The 23,127-nt window shown below is 49.3% G+C and overlaps 5 protein-coding genes across 5 annotated transcripts; 1 reads left to right on the top strand and 4 right to left on the bottom strand.

Moving 5' to 3' along the window:
• Positions 1-313: 313 nt before the first annotated feature.
• Positions 314-820, bottom strand: HOO65_070278 (Extracellular serine-rich protein; the record flags this gene model as incomplete). Its single annotated transcript, XM_071001290.1, has 1 exon — positions 314-820. One exon carries the CDS (start codon positions 818-820, stop codon positions 314-316), a length of 507 nt encoding a protein of 168 aa, XP_070856996.1.
• A 1,758-nt stretch (positions 821-2,578) lies between these two features.
• Positions 2,579-3,596, top strand: HOO65_070279 (2-methoxy-6-polyprenyl-1 4-benzoquinol methylasemitochondrial; the record flags this gene model as incomplete). Its single annotated transcript, XM_071005113.1, has 2 exons — positions 2,579-2,868; positions 2,930-3,596. 2 exons carry the CDS (start codon positions 2,579-2,581, stop codon positions 3,594-3,596), a joined length of 957 nt encoding a protein of 318 aa, XP_070856997.1.
• A 523-nt stretch (positions 3,597-4,119) lies between these two features.
• On the bottom strand, positions 4,120-6,828 carry HOO65_070280 (ser/Thr protein phosphatase family protein; the record flags this gene model as incomplete). Its single annotated transcript, XM_071004887.1, has 4 exons — positions 4,120-5,884; positions 5,976-6,117; positions 6,171-6,321; positions 6,769-6,828. The coding sequence occupies 4 exons, from the start codon at positions 6,826-6,828 to the stop codon at positions 4,120-4,122; spliced, it is 2,118 nt and encodes a 705-aa protein (XP_070856998.1).
• Positions 6,829-8,242: 1,414 nt separating this feature from the next.
• Positions 8,243-11,284, bottom strand: HOO65_070281 (Protein zds1; the record flags this gene model as incomplete). Its single annotated transcript, XM_071004868.1, has 2 exons — positions 8,243-8,554; positions 8,636-11,284. The coding sequence occupies 2 exons, from the start codon at positions 11,282-11,284 to the stop codon at positions 8,243-8,245; spliced, it is 2,961 nt and encodes a 986-aa protein (XP_070856999.1).
• Positions 11,285-13,495: 2,211 nt separating this feature from the next.
• Positions 13,496-22,625, bottom strand: HOO65_070282 (Exocyst complex component 1; the record flags this gene model as incomplete). Its single annotated transcript, XM_071004761.1, has 4 exons — positions 13,496-17,312; positions 17,933-20,007; positions 20,075-22,296; positions 22,517-22,625. The coding sequence occupies 4 exons, from the start codon at positions 22,623-22,625 to the stop codon at positions 13,496-13,498; spliced, it is 8,223 nt and encodes a 2,740-aa protein (XP_070857000.1).
• Positions 22,626-23,127: the final 502 nt, after the last annotated feature.

Consider the following 23,127-nt stretch of genomic DNA (forward strand, 5'->3'; position numbering starts at 1 on the left):
TATCGAAATCTTCTTCAAGTCATTAGTACCTCTGACCAAATAGCTTTTTAGCTCATGATGTGCTGACTCTGTCGGAGATGTAGTTCGTTGGCCGTAGTTTCTGATATTCTTGATAAGACAGCCTGCCCACTCTTGATGTACTGCCCAATATTCACGTTTGGTAAAGATCTATGACTATTTAGTTGGATGGATTGTTGTTAGATTAGCTATGTAATAGGTTCGACTACTTAGTGTCTGGGGCATTAAATTTTCTAGGTGCGAATAGGAATTCTCATTATCAATTGCCTGATTTGAGATGCTGTATTGAAAGTCTCTAATTTTGAGGCATAGTCACAACCCAAGCACCGTCGACAGTCAGTCCTTCAGGGTTTTCAGTGGAACCTAATTTGAGAGCATTTGCTGAAAACTCAAGCAGAGTCTGTTCATCGCCATCGGGAGGGTTGATGACACCAACAGCGCCCTTTTTATGACAATGACCATCAGCACCGTCGTAGAACCAGATGGGATTTTCATCTGTAACATGTAGAAGCAAAGCCTTTATGTTTGACTTTCCCGACTCGGGGTCAGTGGTGTAGGATCCTGTGGCAAAGCCCGACGTAAGGTGCCGGCAAGGATTATTATAGTCCGCCTGGACCACAGAATGAGTGCCACCGTAGAACTCAAACCAGACACTTTCGCCTACCGGGACTTTGAGTGACAGCGGCTCAAATGTATGGTCCTTTACTTTGACGATAATTGAATCTCGGGGTCGTAGGTGAGACCCGTCGGTGCTAGCTAACGAAGAAGCAGCGGAGAGAAGGACAACAAGGGAGAACTTCATGGTGAAAATAGAAGTTATGAAAATATGGAATGGGAAATAGTGGCTGATATGGATGGATGCAGGATAGCTGCTACTGTGAGAAGGAAGGATAGAAATTATAATGCGTGTTGAGAGTGGATGGTGTGGTAAGGGAAGCCGACTCCTCAAGATTGAGAGCAGCCTGCAGCCTTTTTATGTTTGAATGGTAATTCTAGTTACGGCGACGGAGCATCTGATCTGCTTACCAGATATTTTATTATTAATGCGTTTGGACAATAAGCGCGGCGGCTATATCAAGCATATATCTAGGCCCCGGTGTGATCCGTGTCCCTAGTCTAACACGGAGCTCCATCGGTGCATAAATAATACTCGGAAGCTTATACTTATTTGCGGCTTCTCTTTCTCCCGTAGAGTTGATTTAATAACATAATTTGGGCCATTTTGTATGGTCATCTCATCAAAGCTGTGATCAAAAAGGTCTTAAAGTCTTGCGTTCCTTGACAAGAAATATAACGCATGTGAGTAATACAGGGTTTTCGTTTGTGTAACACTATAGATGATCTTGTGATGCTTAAAGGTCAACTCTGCACGCCTTCCTCTTTTACAAATAGAAGGTCGTAATATTTTTCCACTTTGGTGGGTAAAATGCATTTAGCTAACAAGGACAATACACTGTGGTTGAATCTCAACTTGTTAGGGCTTGTGTAAACGAGAAGCCTGCCCAGCAACCGGCTTCATTGGAAAGAAGAAATCTCTTATCGTGTTGTGGAAAAATCCATCCTAACTCTATAAGCACACAAAATCATCGCCATCACCATCGCCATCGCCGCCATGAAATCCCCTGCACTGGGAATGGGCATTGGGCTCTTCGCCATGCTAATTTGCATTATCGGTCTAGGGCTTGCGGCCCGTTTTATATTAAGAAAGTTATGGGCTAAAAACAACCAGGGGTTAGGAAATTACAACCAGGATGCCACAAATGTAGCACAGCAGGGAATCAGTGACGAAGAGAACCAGCTGGATTCCGTTGAAGGCACAGTTAACGGTAGCATGGAGCAGAACTCTAGCTCGAAGGTACTACAAACTGGATTTACCGTATAAGAGATTTACATGATAGGCTAACACTGTCCAAATATTTGTCTTAATCAGGTCTCGCGGGCTAATACAGTAGTGGAAGACCATGAGGATATGAAGTCGGGATAGGAACCGGCTTCACAAGCAAAGTCAACCAAGAACGCCCGAGCAGATAACCCCAGAGGAAAACACCAACACCGGACCAAACGTGCGGGCTCGATGGATACACGAAGCACCAAGTGTGAGAACTTGGATAAATCACACGAATCAAAGCGGGACTCATGGAATGCTTCCAACTATGCGGATAGTAACTGTATAACGAACTGGATGGAGGTTGAAGAAGCAGAGTCTACCGCTCCAAAATCTATCAGACGAGATTTATCAATCTCGACTGTTGCAACAAGCGCGACGACTGGCCATTAATGCATTCTGCATTGACATATAGCGCCACATGATCGACGCGCCACACTTGCTGGCTGTTCGACATTGCGCCACATTAAAATACCCACCCTAGCAATGAAACCACTTTCAACGACATGGAATCCCTAATCCGTCAAAACTCTAATACTTCATCTATACCTGCAGAACATCGCTGACAACTAAACGACCCCTACCTCAAAAACAATCCCCGCCAAGTAACTGGCAATCCTGTCCTCGCACCAAAACTACTTACCGACAAAATAGACAATACATACGAAATCCACAATGCCTCCTCGGCCGGCTCTCCACGCCGTTCAGCGCTCATTAACCACTCCCTCGTCCATCTCTATTAAAACTAGCACCTTCATCTCGTCTCGATGCTTGAGCTATGCTCGAGCCTCAATGCAGGGTAGAAATAGCGACAGTAGCGAACAGCCACGCACAACGCACTTTGGCTTCCAAACAGTGCGGGCCGAAGACAAGGAGAAGAAGGTGGCGGATGTGTTCACGAGTGTGGCTGAATCATATGATCGCATGAATGATTTGATGTCATTTGGATGGCACCGTGTATGGAAGTGAGTATTTATTTCCCTTTCTATTAAGACATCCTCTATTAACTAATTCCTTCCCCTATAGGGATCACTTCGTCTCAACACTCTCGCCAGGTCTAATGCCATCGCAACCCGCCACGCCCCTCCGCCTTCTCGATATTGCTGGCGGCACGGGTGACATTGCCTTTCGCCTCTTGCATCATGCGATCGATATCCACGGCCACAAGGACGTCCAGCTGACTATCAGTGACATCAACTCCGACATGTTAAAAGTGGGCGAGCAGCGGGCACGCGCGACACTACCGTCTTCACACTTGGATAGCATGAAGTTCCTGACTGCCAATGCGCAGCAGCTACCGCCGCAGATTGCCGACAACAGTATTGACCTATACACAGTGTCATTTGGCATCCGTAACTTTACAGATATTCCCGCCGCCTTGCGTGAGGCTTACCGTGTGCTTAAGCCCGGTGGAGTCTTCGCCTGCCTTGAGTTCTCGTCGGCCGAGAAGTGGCCGTTGTTCAACGCTATTTACAAACGTTGGTCCTTCTCGGGCATCCCGATGATTGGACAGGTTGTTGCTGGTGACCGCGATAGCTACCAGTACCTAGTTGAGAGCATCGAGCGCTTCCCGAACCAGGAGAGGTTCAAGGACATGATTCTGGATGCTGGCTTCACTGTGTCTGGTAAGGGCTACGAGGATCTGACCATGGGTGTGGCGGCGATCCACAAGGGTATTAAGCCGTTACAATAAACGCCTCCGGCTAAAGGCATGGTTGAAGCAAATTTTTGCATCATGTTTGCATTTTGTTTGGTGGTACAAGAGCGGGGATGTGAAGAGGAGCGATGGGGTTTGACATGAGACCTGTGTACATTATACAAGTGAGGAGGTTGGGAATTATCGGCCATGCCTTTGATGGATGGACAGTAGAAAACGGAGGATATCATAATTAGGACCAAAGACATACTTGTCTGGGTTGTACGAGAATAGGGACCAAAAAAAAAACCAGAAGTCTGAATAAAGAATATAGAATAAAACATAGTGAGACATGAACAAGAATGTGGAAATCATGAATGGACAACCCAGGACTGGAACAAAGCAAACAAGGGGAATTCAGCAAAGATAAAAGGCAAGAAAAAAATTAATAGATAAAAAAAAGAGACCACCGCGAAGAAGCCTCCTCCATTTCCTCTTTCACATTTCATGTATCCACGCGTCACACTACACCTCGCCTCGTCCATAATACTCCCACTATTTGATGATATTTCTCGCCGTTTCACGATTCATTGGGCGCAGGAGATGATGCACCACCACCCTCCTTCATCCCACCACCGCCGCCGCCTCCGCGGCGTCCACCGCGATGGCCTCTCTCGCCACCACCACCCCGGCCGCTTCGTGCACCACCACGTGGCCCGCCTGACCGGCGAGTGTTTGACTCGGAATCACTAGCTCCGGCACCACCAGCCGATCGGTATCCACTTTCGCGGCCGTTAGGACCCGTGCTATTACGGCTGCTGCCCCAGGTGCCTGCACCACCACGGCCATTATAGGATTTGGGGTTGGCAGGCTCACGGTGCTGGAAGATCTTGACTAGCGGGCGGGAACGGTCCTCGGCCGTGCGGCTCTTGTAGTCATCTGATAGGCGTGCCATTGCACCATCACGGTCTTCGGGGGTCTTGAACTGCGCGACTTTGTTGGAGTTTCCCCACTTTTCAATCTTGATTACCTTGGCGTGGTCCTCAGGTGCAAGAAGTTCGAGCACTTGCTCATCGCTGTTTACGTTCATTATGAAAAGACCGATTATATCCTGGGCAGCTGTTTTGGGTGCTGGAGAAGAGCTCTCCGGAACGGGAGTGTACGAAGGAGGAGGCCGGTCCGAGTCCTTGCCGCTTTTTGCGCGTTCAGGTTGCGGTGTCGCTGGCTTGCCTTCAGATGCGGTAGACGGCGCTGGAATTGGTAGAGGAACAGCAGCGGGGATGGGCGTAGAGGTCTTGGAGGGGAGGGCAGGGCTAGGACTGGGGACAGGAGCGGCAGAAGAGCCATTAGACAGGACGGCAGCAGCAGCGAGATTCTGCTTTGCGCCACGATGGGAAAAGTTAAATCCCTGTGCCTTCATTTCTGTACCAATGCGGCCTTCCTGAATCTCAAGTACTAGCCAGCCAAAGGCGGCATCTGCAAGGTTGAAGTTCCACATGTTTTTGAAGGCACTTTCGTCGACCTGGCCCAGAGCAGACGATGCCCCGGACTGGCCACCAAAGGGGTTGCCTCCAGCTGCCGTCGAAGGCATCTTCTCGACAATCGAAAGGGCATTGCGCAATAGGTTCTGCTGGGCTTCGTTTTGCTGGATAGCAGGCTCAACTTCGCCCTTAACAGTCTCCCAGACATCATTGAATGAGGCCTTGGACGCAGCGAGCTTCCCACGGTAGTGGTCGAGGGTTGGGTTGACGCTGAATTCGTTGTAGGAGGAGCCGTAACGGAAGTGCAGACCGGCAGAGATGGAGAAATCGGCTTTGAGGGTGACAGAGAGCTGGTTAAGAATTCCCTCACGTGCAGGGGAAGCATGCGTCACGAAGACCCGGGTCTCAGTAGGGTCGTAGACACGATGAGCAGTGTCAATCAACTCGCCCATTTGCAACAGAGTAGTCCACATGGTGCCCTGGCCACCGGCAATGGTTGTGCGGCCCTCTCCATTATCGAAGAGCTTATGCATGACGACAGCGCCACCCAAGCCCAGTAGACGGAGCTTGACACCACCAATCTCCAACAGTCTCGACTGGGCCTCATCAATGATGTGTAGATTCGGTACCTTGTATTCGCCAGAGCGGAACTTCTCTAGTACACGAACATCTTCACAGGCACCCCAGACAGTGTAAACGGGGACGTCTAACTTGAAGTCTCCAGAAATAAGACCCGGCAGTTCGGAGAGAGGCAGTTGTTCGGGCTTGTAGCGACTCTTGACAGACCCAGGGCCACCGCTCTGAATGTTCTTCTTTATAACATCGGTGATGAGAGGGGAATACTGTGCAACGTGCTTGAGGGTCCTGGAAAGAGCGGGTGAGAGAAAGAGGTTAGTAAAAAGGGATTTGCAAAGAGAGGGAAGGAACAAAGGGCGCACTGAGACGGAACACGTACTTTTCGGCAATTCTATCAAGCGAAGTATCATCGTAGAAGCCAAAGTCACCGGTGTGGATAATGTGGTCGGCACGAGCCTGTTTGGCTAGTTCGTTGAGCGAGCGTAGGTTGCCTAAAGCCAAAAGAGAGGACAAGTCAGAGCCTGGCATCAGACCGGTTTGGATTTGTGAGGATAAGTGATGAGCATAAACATACCTCGCACATCGGCGATGCACAGAATTCTAAAGGGACCAGTATGGATCACGCGGCCCTGGTTGGGGAGGAGGGGAGCAGCACCAGGCGGCAAAGAGCCCTGGGGGGTAGGTGTGCCATTGGGGATGTACCCGGAGTTGTTGTACGAGCGCGACTAGAGTAGGAGAGAAACTGGTTAGTTAGGAATGTGCTAGTATGTATAGAAGAGTGATTCTTGAAGCTAAGAAGGCCCCCCATAGGATAGAGCTTTGCTGAGACTCTCCTAGACCTGCAACTTCCAGTCCCTGAAGGGGGTGAGGAAAAGGGAGAGGTGGCACGTAGGAAGAAAAAGGCATATTCTCGTTTCTGGAATATATGGAAGGGATAGCTGGGGTAAGCAAGATGACGGGCGGCGGCCATTGACTTGTTCTTGTTCATCAACTCCAGCCTTGAAGCGTAGGTTGAGCTTTCTTGTGCTACTTAGACATAGGCGCGACAGGTCAATGTGCTATGCCACACACCGACGATGTTGAATATCCTTGGCAAAGCAGTCTGTCTAGTGAAGTGAAGACAGGAGTGGTGGTAAATCTGCGCAGCCGGCGAGGCGGCCCAAAGACGAAACAAGGCGACCAGATGCTCTTGTACTCGCTGTCGCGGGACGGAGCAGAACAGCGCAGCGCATTTTGAATGCCACAGTCCTTGCTATATGCAGCGGCCAATCTGCACGCCGGATATCAGCAAAAGCTAACAGCTCGGTTCTGCTCTTCTGATCTGATCTGTCCCTTTCACGACCGCACTGGCATCAACCATACCATGACATGCGCCTTTGCACTTCCCATAGCTCCATCGCTCAACCAACTATGCTTCCCTGCACAAGATCCGCCATAAAGGGAAAAGATAAAGGATACTCACGGCCATGCTTTAGTGTTCAAGCAAGACAAACACACGGAGAAGATGGAGGGGGTATATCTTCAAGGAGGGACACGAGACGGCACGAAAGAGAGTGGGGAGAGGTTGTGAACAGTATCCGTGACACTGAAATCAATAAAGGCTGGTCAATTGTCGAGATGGAAATGTTGGGTCGGTGGAAATGAGGGTGTCTAATTAGATAAAAAAAAAAAAAAAAAGAGCAGGACAAAGATATCGGTCGTGTGTGTGGGTGGTCCGATTGGCTCTGACTTTGTTGGCTTTATGGAGGCAAGGCGAAGGGAAGGAGGAGAGAAGAAAGTGGAAGAAAGGACAAAACCCGTAAGAATCAAGATGCAAGACTAGGGTTCAGCTAGCAGCTAAAAGGCGATGCAAAAGAAAAGCTTGGGAAAAATGAACAGCTACAGCGGCTAGAATTGTAATGTAAGGGAGAAGAAGAGTAAAGGACAGGCAAAGCCTTGCATTGTCATACAAAAGAGAGAAAAAGGAATGCCAATTAGGTCAGTGACAGTCCAATAGTTATTAGGCAAACAGGTGGGGTGGGAAGGGAGTTCAACAGCTCATCTATAGGCCTGAGGCTCACTATTTCACTCGCTCTTCATAGGGCACACCCTCTGAAATTCAGCCCTATAATCTTGCGCCTTCGGCTAAAGCAAAAAAAAGGGCTCTAGTGGTGCTACCCCTGAAACTCAGACAAACAAAAGCGGATATCACGAGCATCTGGTCTGCCAACAAGATGGAAACTGACAGACGTGTAGACAGATGGCCAAACGGACGGAGGGAGAGCTACAAACAAATAGAAATACCCAAAGCTCTATTGCACATCCATCCCTCCCCTCTTATCTCTAGTCTAACCAATTCCTGCAGCGTCTTCATCTTCTCATCTGAATTGAGCATTGACTTGCTTGCTTTGCTTGTCCTGAAAAAAAGGACAATAAAATAAAATGAATGCTAGAATAATACACAAAAAGGACACACTCATGCTCACTCTCACGTATAAACAAAGGCAAGAATACAGCCTTTGTTCCCCTGTTCTTTGCCATCACTAACCGCTAAAAAGAGCAAGACAAAGCAAAAAAAGCAAAGCCATGGACCCTAGAATAGCTTAGCTTGAGCTGGCTCTCTCCGCTTCATTAGGCCCAACAAACAAAAACGTCTCGCTCCTGATTTCACCACATTTGGCCTTGTTGGCCCTTTCCTCCATTCTGGTGATAATCGCCGTTGCCTCGCTGGTCTTGCCAGTCTTGTTGTTGTTGGTTATGGTAGTAGTCCTTTTGGTTGTAATACCTGTTGCCACCGCCGCCACCACTGTCTGCTTGTTTATGATGCTGCTGTTGCTGTTGTGGTTGATGTTGATGTTGATGTTCATTATTATGTTGGGGCTTCTGTTGCCGTTGATCACGTTGGTCTCCGTGATCATATTCGTAACCATCGTTTAAATATTCTGCCGCAGCATCGTCAAGATACTCGTTCTCCGCATGCTTTCACATCAGTTAGCGCCCTTCTGTCCTCTACTATCCGTATATTCACGTGTTTCAATTTTCATTCTTCACTACACTCACCTGGTCATAATCATACGGATACCCGTTGATATCCTGCTCGTCTGGATGAGGATGCTGTTGCTGCTGCTCCTGCTGCTCTCGCATCTGTTGTTCCGCCAAATACTGCTGCTCCTGTTCTTTGCGTCGCCGTTCCTCTTCTAGTCGTCTTTGCTGTGGCGAGAGCGGCACTTGCATAGTCGGGTTCATTGCCTGGACGATGGCAAGGTAATTGTACATAAAGTTGCTAAGTAGGACCTGACTATGAAGTGGCCGTCGTGGATGTGCCAGCTTAATGTGAGCCATGCGGTATATCGCACGTTCTTCAATAAGCGGGAACCGTGTCCATGGGTAGTCAACGTCGGGCCTCAGAGGCTTGAAGATAATCTCTTCCGAAACCTTGAGGTGATGTCCCTTTTTGTTGCCACCACTCTCGCGATCTCCCTTCTTCTTGCTGCCGCCAAAAATAGACGAAAAGATACCATCCTTCTTGGTATCCGACTTGACACGGTAATGCTTTTTGTCCTCTAGCGGTTTGTTCTCGGGATTATCGCGATCTAGCACAGCACTCTCGCGACTGTTGCTACGGCTGTGCCCGCCATCAATTGAAGTTTGAAGAACATCAAGTCGTACATTGTCATGGGATTTTTCGCTTGCGCTTTGCTTAGACCTGTGCCTTTTTGACTCCTCATCCTTCTTTTTCTTTTCCTTCTCGTCACTACCAGATTTGAACCACTTCCACCCTGCCGACCGGGTTGAGGACATGCTTGCAGTATCATCGTCCTTGTCTTTCTTGGACTTTTTATCTAGCTTTTCAGGTTTGCGCTGCTCCTCAACATTTGGCGTTGAAACAAATCCCACCCCAGTAGGGTGTCCGGGGGACCGGTGGGCTTGTTTTGGGGTATGTGGTATCTGGGACTGCTGTTGCTGTTGCTGCTGCTGCTGCTGCTGCTGCTGGTTCTGATGCTGGTGCTGATCGTCCCGTGGAGGAGGCCTTTGCGGCTGTGCTTGTTGTTGGGGCTGCCGTGACTGAGGGTTTCTAAGCGAAGCCCACTTGCTCGGTTTTGGTTCTTTAGTAGGTGGCGAAACTGGTGATTGAGAAGTTGGGATGTGTTGTTGTTGTTGTTGCTGCTGCTGCTGCTGCTGATGTTGTTGTTGTTGTTGTTGTTGTTGTTGTTGTTGTTGTTGTTGTTGTTGTTGTTGTTGTTGTTGAGAATGGTGTAGCTGCTGCTGCTGTGGATGATGTGGTTGCTCCATCGACGTCTTGGGTGACATAGACTCAGCAGATTTAACACCTTGGTTGTCATCAGCAGGCGTAGCAACAATTTGAGGAACTGGCGGATGAGAAGGGTCCAAAGCTGACGGAGATCGGGAAGACTGGATTTCCTGATCTGTTGGCAACGGCGCATCTTCCTCCTCCTGAATAGTATCATTAGGCCCAATTGAATCTTCATTCAGGTTGGGCTGACGGCGGAGGGGGCGATTAGGCCTAGAGAAGTTGTCTGGTACGAGAATCGGCTCGGTAGAGGATCGGGTAATAGTTGGCACTGGGGGCACGTCCTCGGAGTGGATGGGATGGCCAGACTCGTCATATTGTCTCGCAGCAGCAATACGTTTGGATAGACCTGATCTATCGCCTCTAACTGAGCCTCCTTTGCGATATTGCGTGCGGGTCGATCGTTTAAGGCCTTTTCGACCAGGCCCTTTGGCAAGTACCGGTTTGTCATCAGGATCACCATCCGTTGGCTCAGCGTCCATAGAAAGTTTGCGAAGAGCATTTGGCGCATCATTAACAAGTTCATCAAGAGGAATGGACCCGCTGTAGGAGCGTTCTCTTGGCATAGATTCGATGTCTTCTAGTGAGTGAACACTGCTGGCGGACGAGTCAACTTGTCGGGAAAGCATAGATTTTCTCCGTTGCAAGCTTCCGGGGGAGCTAAGGCCCGGAGAACCAAGACTAGGAGAGCCAGGATTGGTGTCGAAGGATGTGGAAGAGTCGCTGGATCTCCGCTTGATAGACCGCACTCTGTCTTCAATAAAGGTTTTGAACTCCCCAGGGGCCAATTCAGGATGTACACGAGCGGGGACCCAAAGCAGACGAGAAGGATCGCCCTCGTCGTCATCGCCTGTGGGTGCTATCGACGGCATGGCGACAAGGGACATGCCATTGTATGGTAGCATATCAGGATCAGAAGAGTTGCTGACGTCCATGGACATCCTTCGCAGTGCCTGGAGATTGCTAAGCTCCTGAGCAATGTCATTAGCGTTATCAAAGTTATTACCATTGCGAACGTCCTTGAGCGAGATGCTAGGCGACGTAGGAGACATGATATTTCCGGCCGAAGTAGAGGTTGTCAGACCGGGAGATAGGCGGGAAGGCTTCTTTGATGATGGTGAGGTTGATTCCATTACGGATTTTCGCGAATCGTCATTGTCGGGTATAGCCAAGGGGCTCCTACGATGAAGTTCGTCCAAAGCTGATGGCATAAAGCTGAGTGGGCGAAGGCCGTCAGGAGTAGGGGAGTCCTCGTCTTCACTCCCATAGAGCGTAGATATGGCCTCTGTCACATGATGGCTAGGGTCGGATATGGATAATTGGGATCCGTGACCACGAGGCCCGCGGCGGTTGAAGTTGCCGCCAACATCGTTATAGAAATGAGACGACGTCTGCATGGTAAAAGAAAAAAGCGGGAGTGTTAGTATTAGGGGTGTCTCTTCTAAGATACGGTGTGAGAGAAAGAGGAAATATGACAGCAGCACAACAGCGGCACGTCACTTGTAGGCCAGACAGAACGTTACATGTACCGGGGTCAAGTTGAAGGGAAGGGAAGAGGAGCGGTTAATGACGACAGATAGGTAAGTAGAGACAAAAGCAATGAGGCGTTTTGTAGATAAAAGGTACGCGAGATGGCGTAGAACAAACAGTATAGTTTGGTTTGTTAAATCTTTCTCTATTTGTCTGTCTGTCTCTTTCTTTACACTTGGATCTCGATAAAAGCAGTATATAGCCGCTGTTCCACCAAAGCTGAACAATATCACAAGAAAAGAGAAAGACAAGACAATAGCGAGAAAATAGGAGAGAGGGGAAAGGGAAGAAAAACAGGCAGAAACATCATACCATCGTCTACATGAGCCGGAGGGGCCAACTCTTTTCACAAAGAGCCGCCACTTGTGCAAAGTCCGGAGTTTCCACGCCTAAGGTCGAGTAGTAGCAACTGTAATGGCAGTGCACCGGCACAGAAGCCCAGCAGATAAGGGCGGGCAAGCAAACGGGAGAATGGCAGGAGTGGGGTGCACCATGAGCAGTGGGAGGGGGGCGTTTGTGCGAGTGCAAGAGCGACTACAAAGTTCGTTACTTGTGCGATTATTGCTGCGGAATGACAGAAGGCGCTGGGCTGAAATCCGTTGTTGTACGTGCTCAAAGACGGTGCGATGGACTTGGCGTAGTTTGGAGAAAAAGGAGTGTAGTTTTGTTTATATATGTATGTTAATAGTATGTATGTACAATGTATGAGCGAGCGCACAAAGGCAGGATCAACGGCGGTCTGTCGTGTTGTTAGCCGGGGCCGACGGTTCTAATGGATTATTGATTCGTTCGTTTGTTATGTATGTATATGTGATTGATGTAGTTGTTGTCGTTGTCGTCGCCGTTGTCGATTGGGGTTCGAGGGCGGATCTTATTCGCTAGATGGGGCAGTTTTGATTGTTGGATTGGATCCGGAGCGACAAACAAACAAAGGAAAAAGAGGAAAAAGAGAAGCGAAAAAAGAGCTGAGAAGTTAGAGGGATACGGAGGAGGGGGGAGAGGAAAAGTATAGAGAAAGTTGAAAGCGAATGTTGTTTGTTCTGTGAGAAGTCTCGCTCCGGAGTAGAAGAAGGAAGGGAAAAGAAAGAGGCACACAAATACGAATATGAGGATGAAAAAAAGGAAGCCAAAGTAAGGACAGCAACAAAACAGAGAGAAGGGAGGCAAGGCTTTGTTTGAGAGAAGCTCTTGTTTTCTTGTTGTTGACGTCTTTTTGCCTTTCTTGGGTGACAAGGCTAAAATGTAGCCTTTTGGCTTTGGGGGGAAGTTACCTCTTTTGCTGTTTGGCTCTTGCCCTGCCTTTGGCTTGTTCTTTCCTCTTTCTCCTGTTAGGCTCTATTGGAAGGGGGGGGGGGGGCGGGGACTCCAAACCGCAATAGTTGGCCCAAGAAAGGCTCCTCCTTATGGCTTGATTGGCTCTACTAGTTATGCTAAAACTACGGCTTTAGCAGAAAAGGCTGCTAAGTGCTATAATCGGGCTATCTAATGCTGTATTTACAGGGTATTCAGCTGTTTATGTCTAAACCTCACCTCACCTCACGTTAGTGTTTGTGGCTTACAAGCCTACAGAAGATTCATGCAAAAGGGTGCAAGATATAAACAATGACTCTCAGTTTCTTACCCCCTCCTTTCTTTTCGTCCCCATCTCTCTCAAAGAAGCTTGGATACCTAAATGCCTAAAGAAGCATAGATGGGGCCGGTCCGCTCTGCGCTATTCCCTATGGTGGTGCTTGTGCTTCTCTCCAACATGTGACAACCGGTAATTAAAAATGTTTCAATGACAGCCAGCTCCCTAACATTTGTGGCTTGTGGCGCTGATATGGAAAAGTTTGGGACAAACAACAAGGCCTATAGGGTTTTTGACGCTCTCAAGCCCCCTGTTGTTAGTGGCGCTAGCGCCTGCTACGCTGGCTTCAGCCCCTGGAGTGGATGAGGCTCGTTTGGCGAGACTCAGGGTTAGATACTATGACTATAACCCTGGTGCACAATGATAGTCCCTAATATCACGATATACAACGAGTGAAGCACTAGTAGACCCGTTAGATTCACTCAATATATTTGCAGTACTACTCGCTAACCTAGATCCCTTCATCTTCCGAATCCGAGATCACAGGCGGCGGTTCCTGGTCCTCTATCAAACTATGCGGCAAGGCAAACTCTCCTCCAGAGAATAACTGGGATAGTCCCAATGATCCTGGACTGGGCTCAGTCCCAAGGCCCGAGGCCGGGTTGACCTTGGGCCCTGACACGGGAGTGGTGGCTAGTAGCGGCGAAGGACTTTCAATGTCGTTAAAATTGGGCTGACTAGAGGAAAGGAGAGGGGGTGGCGGCATTTGGCTGAGTGCGTTGCTGTTGTTGCTATTGCTATTGTTATTGTCATTGCTGTTGTTGTTACCGCTACTATTGGGGCCGCTATTGCTGCTGGCTGTGCTATTTGCAATGCTGTTTTCCGTTCTGAGTATATTCATCATACTATCGCCACTCGTTCCTCCATTTGACCTCATGGATCTGGAGCCTGCTCTACTATTTCTGGGCGAAGCATTCAACAAAGGAGACGAAGGAGTTGAAGACTGGCTGGCAGTTGTAGCCTGAGAAAAAGACATGCCAGTGTTGGCCCCTATGCCTAAACTAACTGTGTTGATAGAAGATGTGGCTGTAGTCGTCTGGGCACTGGGAGCAGAGGATGGTGGGCGACGCCAGAATGGCAGCACCGGCCTCTTGAATTCATAGGCTTTGAGCGAGGTAGAGTGATGTACATCAGTCTGTGCTTCTGACCTTGTTCCTTTAGAGTCGGCATTGGATGTCTGGAGTGACACTGTATCCGTAGTTCTAAAGCGCTCCTGAGACGGCTTAGACTGATCAAGACCAACACCATCATCTTCGCTAGTAAGGGAAAGAGACGATAGTTGGCTGCTGCTACTTTCGTTGTTCTGTGCTGAATCATCGGGTTGCTTTTGGCTAGGGACTAGGATAGACGGCAACTCAAACACTTCGCAGCCATCGTTCTCCCCTTCAGGCTGCGGCTGGATTCTATGCCGCAGATTTGCCAGAAGCTGTGCAGCAATAGCGGGTGCAATGAAGGTGTATTTTTGCGGTGGAGCCTCGAGCCAACCCTTCTCCTTAAGCACAGCAAGAGATTGCGGATTATTGAGTTCGTAGACCTGCAGAATCTCATATGCAAATTTCGACTTTTCGTCTCCATTGTTGAACTCCACGTTACCTAGGCCACGGAGATCATCGATCTCGCCGACCTGCTTTGGAGGCCCAATACATGCTAAGTAGCGGACCTGGCATTCAGGCCTTGTCTCGTAGATCCACATGCGCACTACTTCATGATGTATTTGGTACTTCCGGAACTCGTGATTTTTGGTACCGTTGACAATTTGTGCCACGTATTGAGGATGGATAGAGATGAAAATGTCGGTGCGATTTGTGGGATGTTCCATAGCCTGAATGACATGGAGAGCCACACGTTGGCTTTCTGCGGGGGTATTGTCGTGGTCTTGCATATACTGTGATTGCGAAGAATGCACGATAGAGGCTAACTGCTGGTTTTGGTTTTGATCAGCCCCCTGAGAAAGAGAGGGTGTGGGTGTGTAGTAGCGCATGGGCATAATTTCAGGAGAAGACGTAGCAAACATGGCTCTTTTGCGGGTCTTGGGCTTCTTAGGTTCGCCTGAATGGGATAAGATGGAGTGTTGTGGAGGAGCTGGCATCGCTGTGTGATCAGAAGCGAGCATGTGCATAATTGCTTGAGTTTCAGCCCCAAGGCCATAAACATCCTCCTGTGTTTGGATCTGGGCTTTAGGCATAAGAGAGTGAGATTCCTCTTTTTCCCTTTGATCTAGAGGATAATCCTCGAGACTGCCATGAAACTGCTTATGATGTTCTGGTTGGGTCTGGATTGCGGCCACGGCCACAGTAGGCGTGGCAGGAGGTTCAGGAATAGAGAGTTTAGGCGACTTCGGTGAAGGTGGAATTACCGTGATATCACCCTCACTGTTGGTAATATCAGACATAGAGTTCCCATTACCACTATCCTGGACGACTATTCTCTCAGACTCAGAGGGTAGATGGATAGGTGAGACTGAAAGAATTGGGCTAGGCGATGAGGAAATGGGCTTGTCTGTAGGGGGTTGCAATGAAGATGACGACAAAACTTCCTCTAGCACACTTGGCACTGATGACAGAGAGCTGACATCACTCGCCCCCAAGCTTTTGCTTGTAGGGCTATATTCGTGATTAGTATTCTGTGCCCCCCTGTCAGGGTTACTTTCCGAATCAAGTAGCGTGATGGTTATGCGGCTATTCATTAGAAACGTCACGCTCTCGTCTTCTGAGTCTGGGATAACAGTAAGATCCTCCTCTCCGCCTGACCCATCTTGTGTTTCTATGTCGTCTTGAAGAATGTCTCGTTGCCCGCGATGACTATCTATTGCGCAGGGCGATGACCCAGATTCTGAAGCTGGGACCTCTGTGATGTGCATATCTAGATCCTTGATCCGTAATCGGCTTTTTGTAGGAGCATGAGCGCGTGAAGGCGAATTGGGGGAAAGACGTGTATGGATCGAGGAGAGGCCTGCGTGACGTGATGGGGAGGTCTGGGCTTCTCCCTCGGAAGTGCCAGTGGTAAAGGAGTCTTGAATTGTGGCGGTTGATGGAAACCGAGAAACTTTAGGCAACACCGAGGCCTGCGAGAATAGGCGCTTATGATCGGATAGTGCACCAGAGTTCATAGACCGTGACCTTACTAGTGATGGTGAATCTAGTGTTGTATTGTAGCGGGTTGTGATAGGCGTAAATGGAGACGGCTGTGACGAGGGTATTTCAGTGCGGGCACTTTTGGTTGGTGTTTGCGGAACACTAGAGTGAGCTTGTACAGCATTATCCTGGTTCACGTTTTCATTGTGCGTAGCCGGATTTGACGGGGGACTTGGTATCCTGGGTGCTGGTGAGTTGCGAGGCGGAGAGGATAGAATAGATGACGTATCGTCAATATCGGATTGGATCTGATGCACAAGTTCAGGTGAGAGCATGTTCAAGTCATCGTCATTGTCCTCAGAGTCGCCAACCTCTTCAGGAAATTTATCTAGCATGGAGTCTATGACTTTATGAGAGTCGCTTTCGCCATCCTCTTCCTCTGAATCTCCGATTTCGTGACTGATTGGAAGTGCAATAAATGACCCCGGACAGAACTGTGTAAGTGTCTGTGTGTGGAAACTAGAAGACGGTGCTGATGGTGGGGGTGATGCAGCCTTCCGCTTCTTGTAGGCGTTGTCTCTATTCGTTCCCGTAGCCTTGGTTTCAGCCCTCAAAGTTGAGACTGGGCCAGGCGAAGAAACACCGATCTGATCTGGGGTAGCAGAAGCAGCTTGAGATAGCGTAGTACTTTTGATATTGCAGCTCCCAAACTGCCCCATTTTCTGCCGTTTTATCATCGTAGCAGTCGGCACCTCAGGCTCTTCTTCCTCACCACCCACAACAGCATCATCCCAACGAACACGCGCACTTGGTGTTGTTTTCTCCACAGCATTTCCCTGGATGTCCTTCCGCTCGTCTTTTGTGAAAGTGACCTGCGGTGTGCCAACAAGCTCATATGAATCACTCTGTAAGCAATCGAATTGCGTCAATGTTTTTTGTTTCAGCGTCTTCTGCCCTTCCACCGGTGTCATGCCCGCCTTGCGCTTTAGCGTGCGTGCACCACTAGAGACTTTGTCTTTGCCATAAGTGCGGATTGTTCTGCGGCGTGTAGGGAAGACAGTCTGTTCCATCTTGGCCGGCGGTGGGCCGTATACCCGGGAGGAAGACATCAGAATGGGAGCAGGGGTGGTGGAGGCTATGGGCGTTGACGTAGGAGATGAGCGTAATGTCATTGAGGTGATAGTACGACCCGGACTATATTGCCGTGAGCTGTGCTAACTCGTAAGGAAAGATGGGGATAATGTGTATCTGGTAGCATACGGGAAATGAAAATGAAAAGAAGTAGCCGAGTGAGTACTCAAGAGGACAGAAATATAGGTGTGATCTTGTAACCCTAAATCTGCAAGCAAAGAAAGGAGAAGGAAAACAACGGAAAGAAATAATCTTGCATTACATTATGGTTCCTCCCATATCAAAGCTATTTCTTAATGGCTAGGCTGAGGTACAACGATAGCAAGATGAAGGATGATGTCAGCGGACATAGCGCGTTGCACTGTTGAATTGGCTGTAGACCCGCGTTATAGACATAGACCCCGCTATTTGCAATATCGCCAAATCACGTGACTACACTCACCACCACCCACTCACACGCACTAGAATAGTCTTGTCATATATGCACTCAACTAGGCATGAACAACGTACAATTCGCCAGACAGTAAGCAAACAAGGAAACTCGTAAAAACATTTGAACACGCTATTCATCCAGGTCGCAAAATAAAAACCTAGGCCCGCTTCTCTCTTCCTCTCGCTCTTCCTTGTTCCGATATCCTTCCTTCTTTGCTCCGTGTTACACCCTCCAAGATGGATTCTAATACCTGCCAGAGAACGCATTCTTGACATCTGATCGTGGCCATTCAAACAGAACATCGCCACCGTAAACCTCGGCTGTGATGCTCGCAATGCGTAGTTCAACCTTTCCATAGAACTTTTCGCATTCCCCTGTGACCTTTTCGACCAGTTCACGCGAGCCACTGTACGCTTCTTTTTCCTCGCTTTCGCCAAAGTGCTTTTCAACTCGCTTGCGCAGCAGCTCAATGCCCTTGCGGACTTCCTTAGCATCATAGGAGCTTAGGATCTTGTTGAATACTGCCTTGGAATTAGATGGTTGCAAAGCAATCTTCTCTGCTGCCTTGAGCGCTTGGAGCTGAGCTTCGACGTTCTCCAGGTAGTCAAGCAGCTTGCCCAGGGGTCGGCGCATGACGGCGTTGAGGTATAGATCTAAATGCTTGGCGTACTCGCCTGAGGCCTCGCGTTTCTTGTCTTCAATAATGTCAATGCTAGATTCGCCAATCTCCTCAATGAAGTAGTCGAAGTTCTCGATGAGTAAAATGTGATAGTTAAGTGCTTCCTTGTCTTCAGGATCAGCTGTGTTATTGGACACGCCAACGCCTTTGTTTTCTCGAGCGATCACCCGAAGTGCGTCAAACATAGCACGAAGGATACGCCCATACTCGCGGTTAATTGTGTCGCGAATGCGTGTCTGAGGGTAGAAGACAGAGAGAATGTTCTCAACTGCTGTAAAGAACGGAGGGAACACCTTGAAAAAGTGAATAACACCACGCCGTTTCTTGGCAAACTTGACCTTGGTCTCTTCAATAGCTCGGATTTGCTCGTCGACAAACTTCTCAAAGCGACTCTCTAGGCTGCTGTGAAGCTTCTGGAGTAAGATGTTGAGATAGTCCTGGTTAGATCCACTTAACAACTCCATCTTCTGCTCGAGAGCAGCAAGGACACCCACACCCTGTAGCGGATTTGTGGAGAGGACCCATTCAATCATACGCTGCAAACCTTTTTCTAGGAATGAGAATATAGCTTCCATAGACTTTGTCACTTTTCTTCCTAGTTCTCGGTCCGGTTCCATTCGCCGACTCGCAGACCACTTGCCCTCAGGTGGCACATTGTTTGACGGCCGGCTCGCGATAAATTCGTTGAAGTCCGCTGTCTCCATAATGGTGGCATGGAAAAAGTCGATGAAGAAGTTCTGCTCCATCTCAATCAGGGGAACAAAGTCATATAAAACGGTGCGGAATATTTCAAAAGGATGGTCTCGGCTATCTGTGTTCGCCTTGGGCAGTGGCGGTGCCTTGCTGGCATCAGAGCGGAAGGTTCGTGCCAAAGTTTGGCTTCTTTTGACTGTTAGCTTGCGTGCAGTGGCTGCAATATTATCATGGTGCTTCTCGGGCTGTGTGGTGAACAGAATCTCGTCGTCGTTCATCAAAGTCTTGCGAGCATTGCTCTTGTGAGAGTCAATGACGCTCGTAAATTCAGCCCGGAACAACTCGTGACTCCGGGCCTGATAATTCTGAATCAGCTCATTCCACTGCTCTGTATGCACGTCGCGGGCATAGAGGTTCAAAGCGCAGTAGCCCCAGAGGTAGCTACGGTGAGTTTGGTACAGTTCCCTGTCTGTCTTTCGCGCTAGAGCCTTGTCCAGGGCTTTGTGCGTTTCAGCAAAAGCTGCTTCGTACTCAATAGCCATCCAACCAACATAACGCCGCATGATAGCCACGCTCTCTTGAAGATAGTATTCTTTCTTCTCCTGAACAATGCGCATCTGGCCATAGCTACTATTAAGCGTGTTGCCCTGGATAGGATCGTTCATAGCATTATTTTTGGCGCTGCTGGTTTCGTCACCTTTGGAGGGCTCGTATTTGTGAACGTTGGAATCAATACGCACCATGGCCTTGTATAGGATGACTAGGGCATCTTCAATACTCTTGAGGCCACGAGCATCAAAGTTTTCAACCTTGAGAACATCTAGATGCCGGCTGCTGATGCTACATGTGTCCAGAATCAGCTCGAGCTCTTTCTTTAGAGCCTTCTGGTTGGCAGCCTGAACTTGCAGACCTTGAGACTGGTTCTCAATGTAGGCAATATCATCGGAAATTGTCTAGTAAGATTATTAGTAACGGCAAATGCGAAATTACTAGTATAAGCTCATATAGCCAGGAACTTACACCAAGCTCGACGCTGTAAAGCGTTAGAAGGTTTTCCAATTCGTCACATTCTGAAATAACTAGATCAATGCCCTGGCGAACATCACTGATGCGCTCATCCTCTTCGCGAATGCGGGAAAGCCATCCTCCAGCCTGGGCTTTGTCGATTTCACGCTCAATCATCTTCATCGCATCCCAACCGTTGGAACGCATCTTTTGGCCGGGAATGAAACCAACATAGTCCAGCCATTTGCTAAAGTCTGCACTACGGGTGTCATCTAGTACAGATGGATCAATGCCCATTGAGGTAAGGAGCTTGGCATCATTTCCAACCATGATGGATCGCTTGCTTTCTTCTTTAGGCGACTGCTCATCCTTCTTTGGCACTGGAGGAGGCGCTTCTTCAGCCTTGGCAGGAACAGTAGCTGTGGCATCGGGAGGTGTTACTGATACGCTAGGATTGGCGGGGACCGGGGGCTTTTCAGGTTCTGGCTCAATCTTTGGTGGGTCTGGTCGCGGAGGTGCAGGCACAACAGCATTGATGCCGTCAGGGCCTTCCATTGACTTCAAAGCAGCCTGACGCAAACGCTCGCCAGCACCGCCAGGGCGAGGTTTAAAAGCGCCAGCTGCAGCAGCAGCCTTCCATAGAGATCCAGCAAGGTCTGGCTTAGACTTGGCTTTGATCATAGATTTGAGACCAGGTTTTTCCTCCGTATCTGATGCTGGTGAAGATGCACTATCATCAAGACGTTTAGATTTGATCATGGGGCCCAACCCGGGTTTGTTTAAAGCCTCGGGATCCTCATTAGGAGTGGTTTCTAGTTCTGGGGCTGGGGCTGTGGCTGCAAGGGGCGGCTTGGAAGGTTGTGAGGATGTCGAAGGAGCAGGTGATGCCATAGTACTAGGTGGGCCACGATGAGAGCCGGTGAGGGTCGAGTCAATAGAATCATTTTGCTGACGGTCACCTATCGAGCCAGTCTCTGATCTGTAACCAGCCGATGTGTTGCGAGTTGACATGCGATCCATGTTTCGCGGGGGTGGTACCGGGTCTCGCTGTTTGGGGCTCATTAAGGGTGCCGGTACAAGATCGTTTTCGACTACATTTGGCCAGCCGGAATCCAGAGGCGGTCGTTTTCTTTCAGGGGGGGGAGCTTCAAGCGCAGATGACTTGAGCGGCTCAGGCGAGTTATCCTGAAAGTGGCGCATGTTTGAAGATGAAGAGGAGGTGCCCATGGTGGCGACAGAGGAAGTAGCTCCAGCACTGGCCCCAATAGCAGCTCCCACAGCGGCAGCGGCGGCAGCAACCCCATTACCATTGTGGCTCGGGCTACGGTCCATCGCATAAGCGCCCCCGCCGGAGTTTTGGCTGGCTCGTCCGCGAGACCGGGGGCGGAAGTTAGAACCGTCTTCATTTCGAGGCATGATAGGAGAGTCCTGGCTCTGAGTTGTGGGAGTTAAACGCCGCATATTAGACGGGGTGTTGAAAGGCGCTCGGTTGGAATCTATGCTACCGCTAGGCGAGTTGGCCAGGTTATTTTGGGAGTTGCGCATTGGGCCTGTTGAAAGTCGCGGTGGTGGAGGCACGAACGGAGAGGAAGCTGCTGAGCCAGGAGCTGATCCAACCGGAGTTATGGGTGGCTTTGGCCCGACTATGCCTCTATCCATAGAGGGGCGGCCGTAGTTATTTGTCATTGTAGGCGGCATTTGCTCTTGGGAATGACTTGATGGGAGGGGGGGATTGCCGCGAGGGGCTGATGGGGGGCGTTGTGGCCCTGGTGAAGTTCCTGTACGGCGACCAGTTCCTAGGATCATATCTAACTCCCTTGGGTCAAAGCCAGACAGTTCAGGAGTACGCCCGCCAGTATATTTCCCATATATCTTGACTAGACTGGCAATAAAGAATTTCTTTTCCTTATCAGTCTGTGCTTGCCAGTAGTAAGGTTTTTGGATGGTGATCAAGAATCCGGTATCTCCAGCCCATAGCTTTTGCGTAGGGTCAGCATTTGGACCACTGTAACTTTGTATATGGCTAATGTCGTCGAAGTTCCAAGTTTTGCCGACGGAGAAAGAGCCGTTAGAATTCTCCTTGGACTTGTGCATGCAGACCCGGCCGGACCTGCGCACAGCAACAATGATGACACGGGGTTTTTGGGTTTCGGGAGTGCGTGACTGGGGCGGGGGAGGCGAGGAGGGATAATTTGAAAACTCGGTGATGCGGAGATGCGTAATGTATGTTTCTTGTACTAGAGGTTGAAGATGGGCGGGGTTAGCAGAGTATCAGAGGCAAGAGAGTGCGAGATCAAAGACAAGGAGGGGCGGCCGGTTTTAGTGGAGGGAGAGTACCCGTACAAGGCAGATGCCGAGTAGCGAAGATATCAACTGTGTCGACAAATAAAATAAAAAATCAGGAGAACGGGGAAGAGCATGAGTAAGGCGAGGGGTCTATAAGGCAGGCAGGCATACAGGTACCGTCGGCATCCTTCCGTGAGAAGCAGCTCTCAATAATTCGGCGCTTTTCATCCTCAAACCGCTGGGCGCGGTTAACGCTTCCGTTTGCCGAGCCTCGATCCATGGCAGGCCAGCAGCAGGAGTATCAATCAACAGAGAGAGTATAGTAGTTATTATTGGAGAGAGGCCTAAATATTTTCGAGGGGTTTTGGTTTTACTGAGTCCGGAGGAGTGGGCGGAGCTTGTCAACAATAGAAATACAGCAAAATCTAAGCCAAGACTTGGCCAAATTGAGCGACCCGAAGATGGGAAATTGGGGAGGCCCGCTTGGAGGTCTTCAGAGGAGAAGTTTAGCTGGCGAAGATAGGCGCATGCACTTGGGCACAGGGCATCTTTTAGGTTGTAATCGTGTGTTGCTCAATCAATCGATCAATAATGTAGTGGTGATTAAAAAAGAGGAATCGATAGAAATTTCCGTCCGCGAATTGGGTATATAGACAGGGCGTTTAGCTGTGCTCAGGACGGCAATAGCGGAGGCTGAACCGCGTGAACAATTGAGTTGTAACAAGTTGATGAAGGCTTTGGAGGAGAAAGCAAGACAGAGTTGAGACAGGCGGTGCTTTGCT

This window comes from Ceratocystis lukuohia (genome assembly GCF_044167205.1).
Source record: "Ceratocystis lukuohia strain C4212 chromosome Unknown Supercontig7_pilon, whole genome shotgun sequence".
Lineage (NCBI taxonomy): Eukaryota > Fungi > Ascomycota > Sordariomycetes > Microascales > Ceratocystidaceae > Ceratocystis > Ceratocystis lukuohia.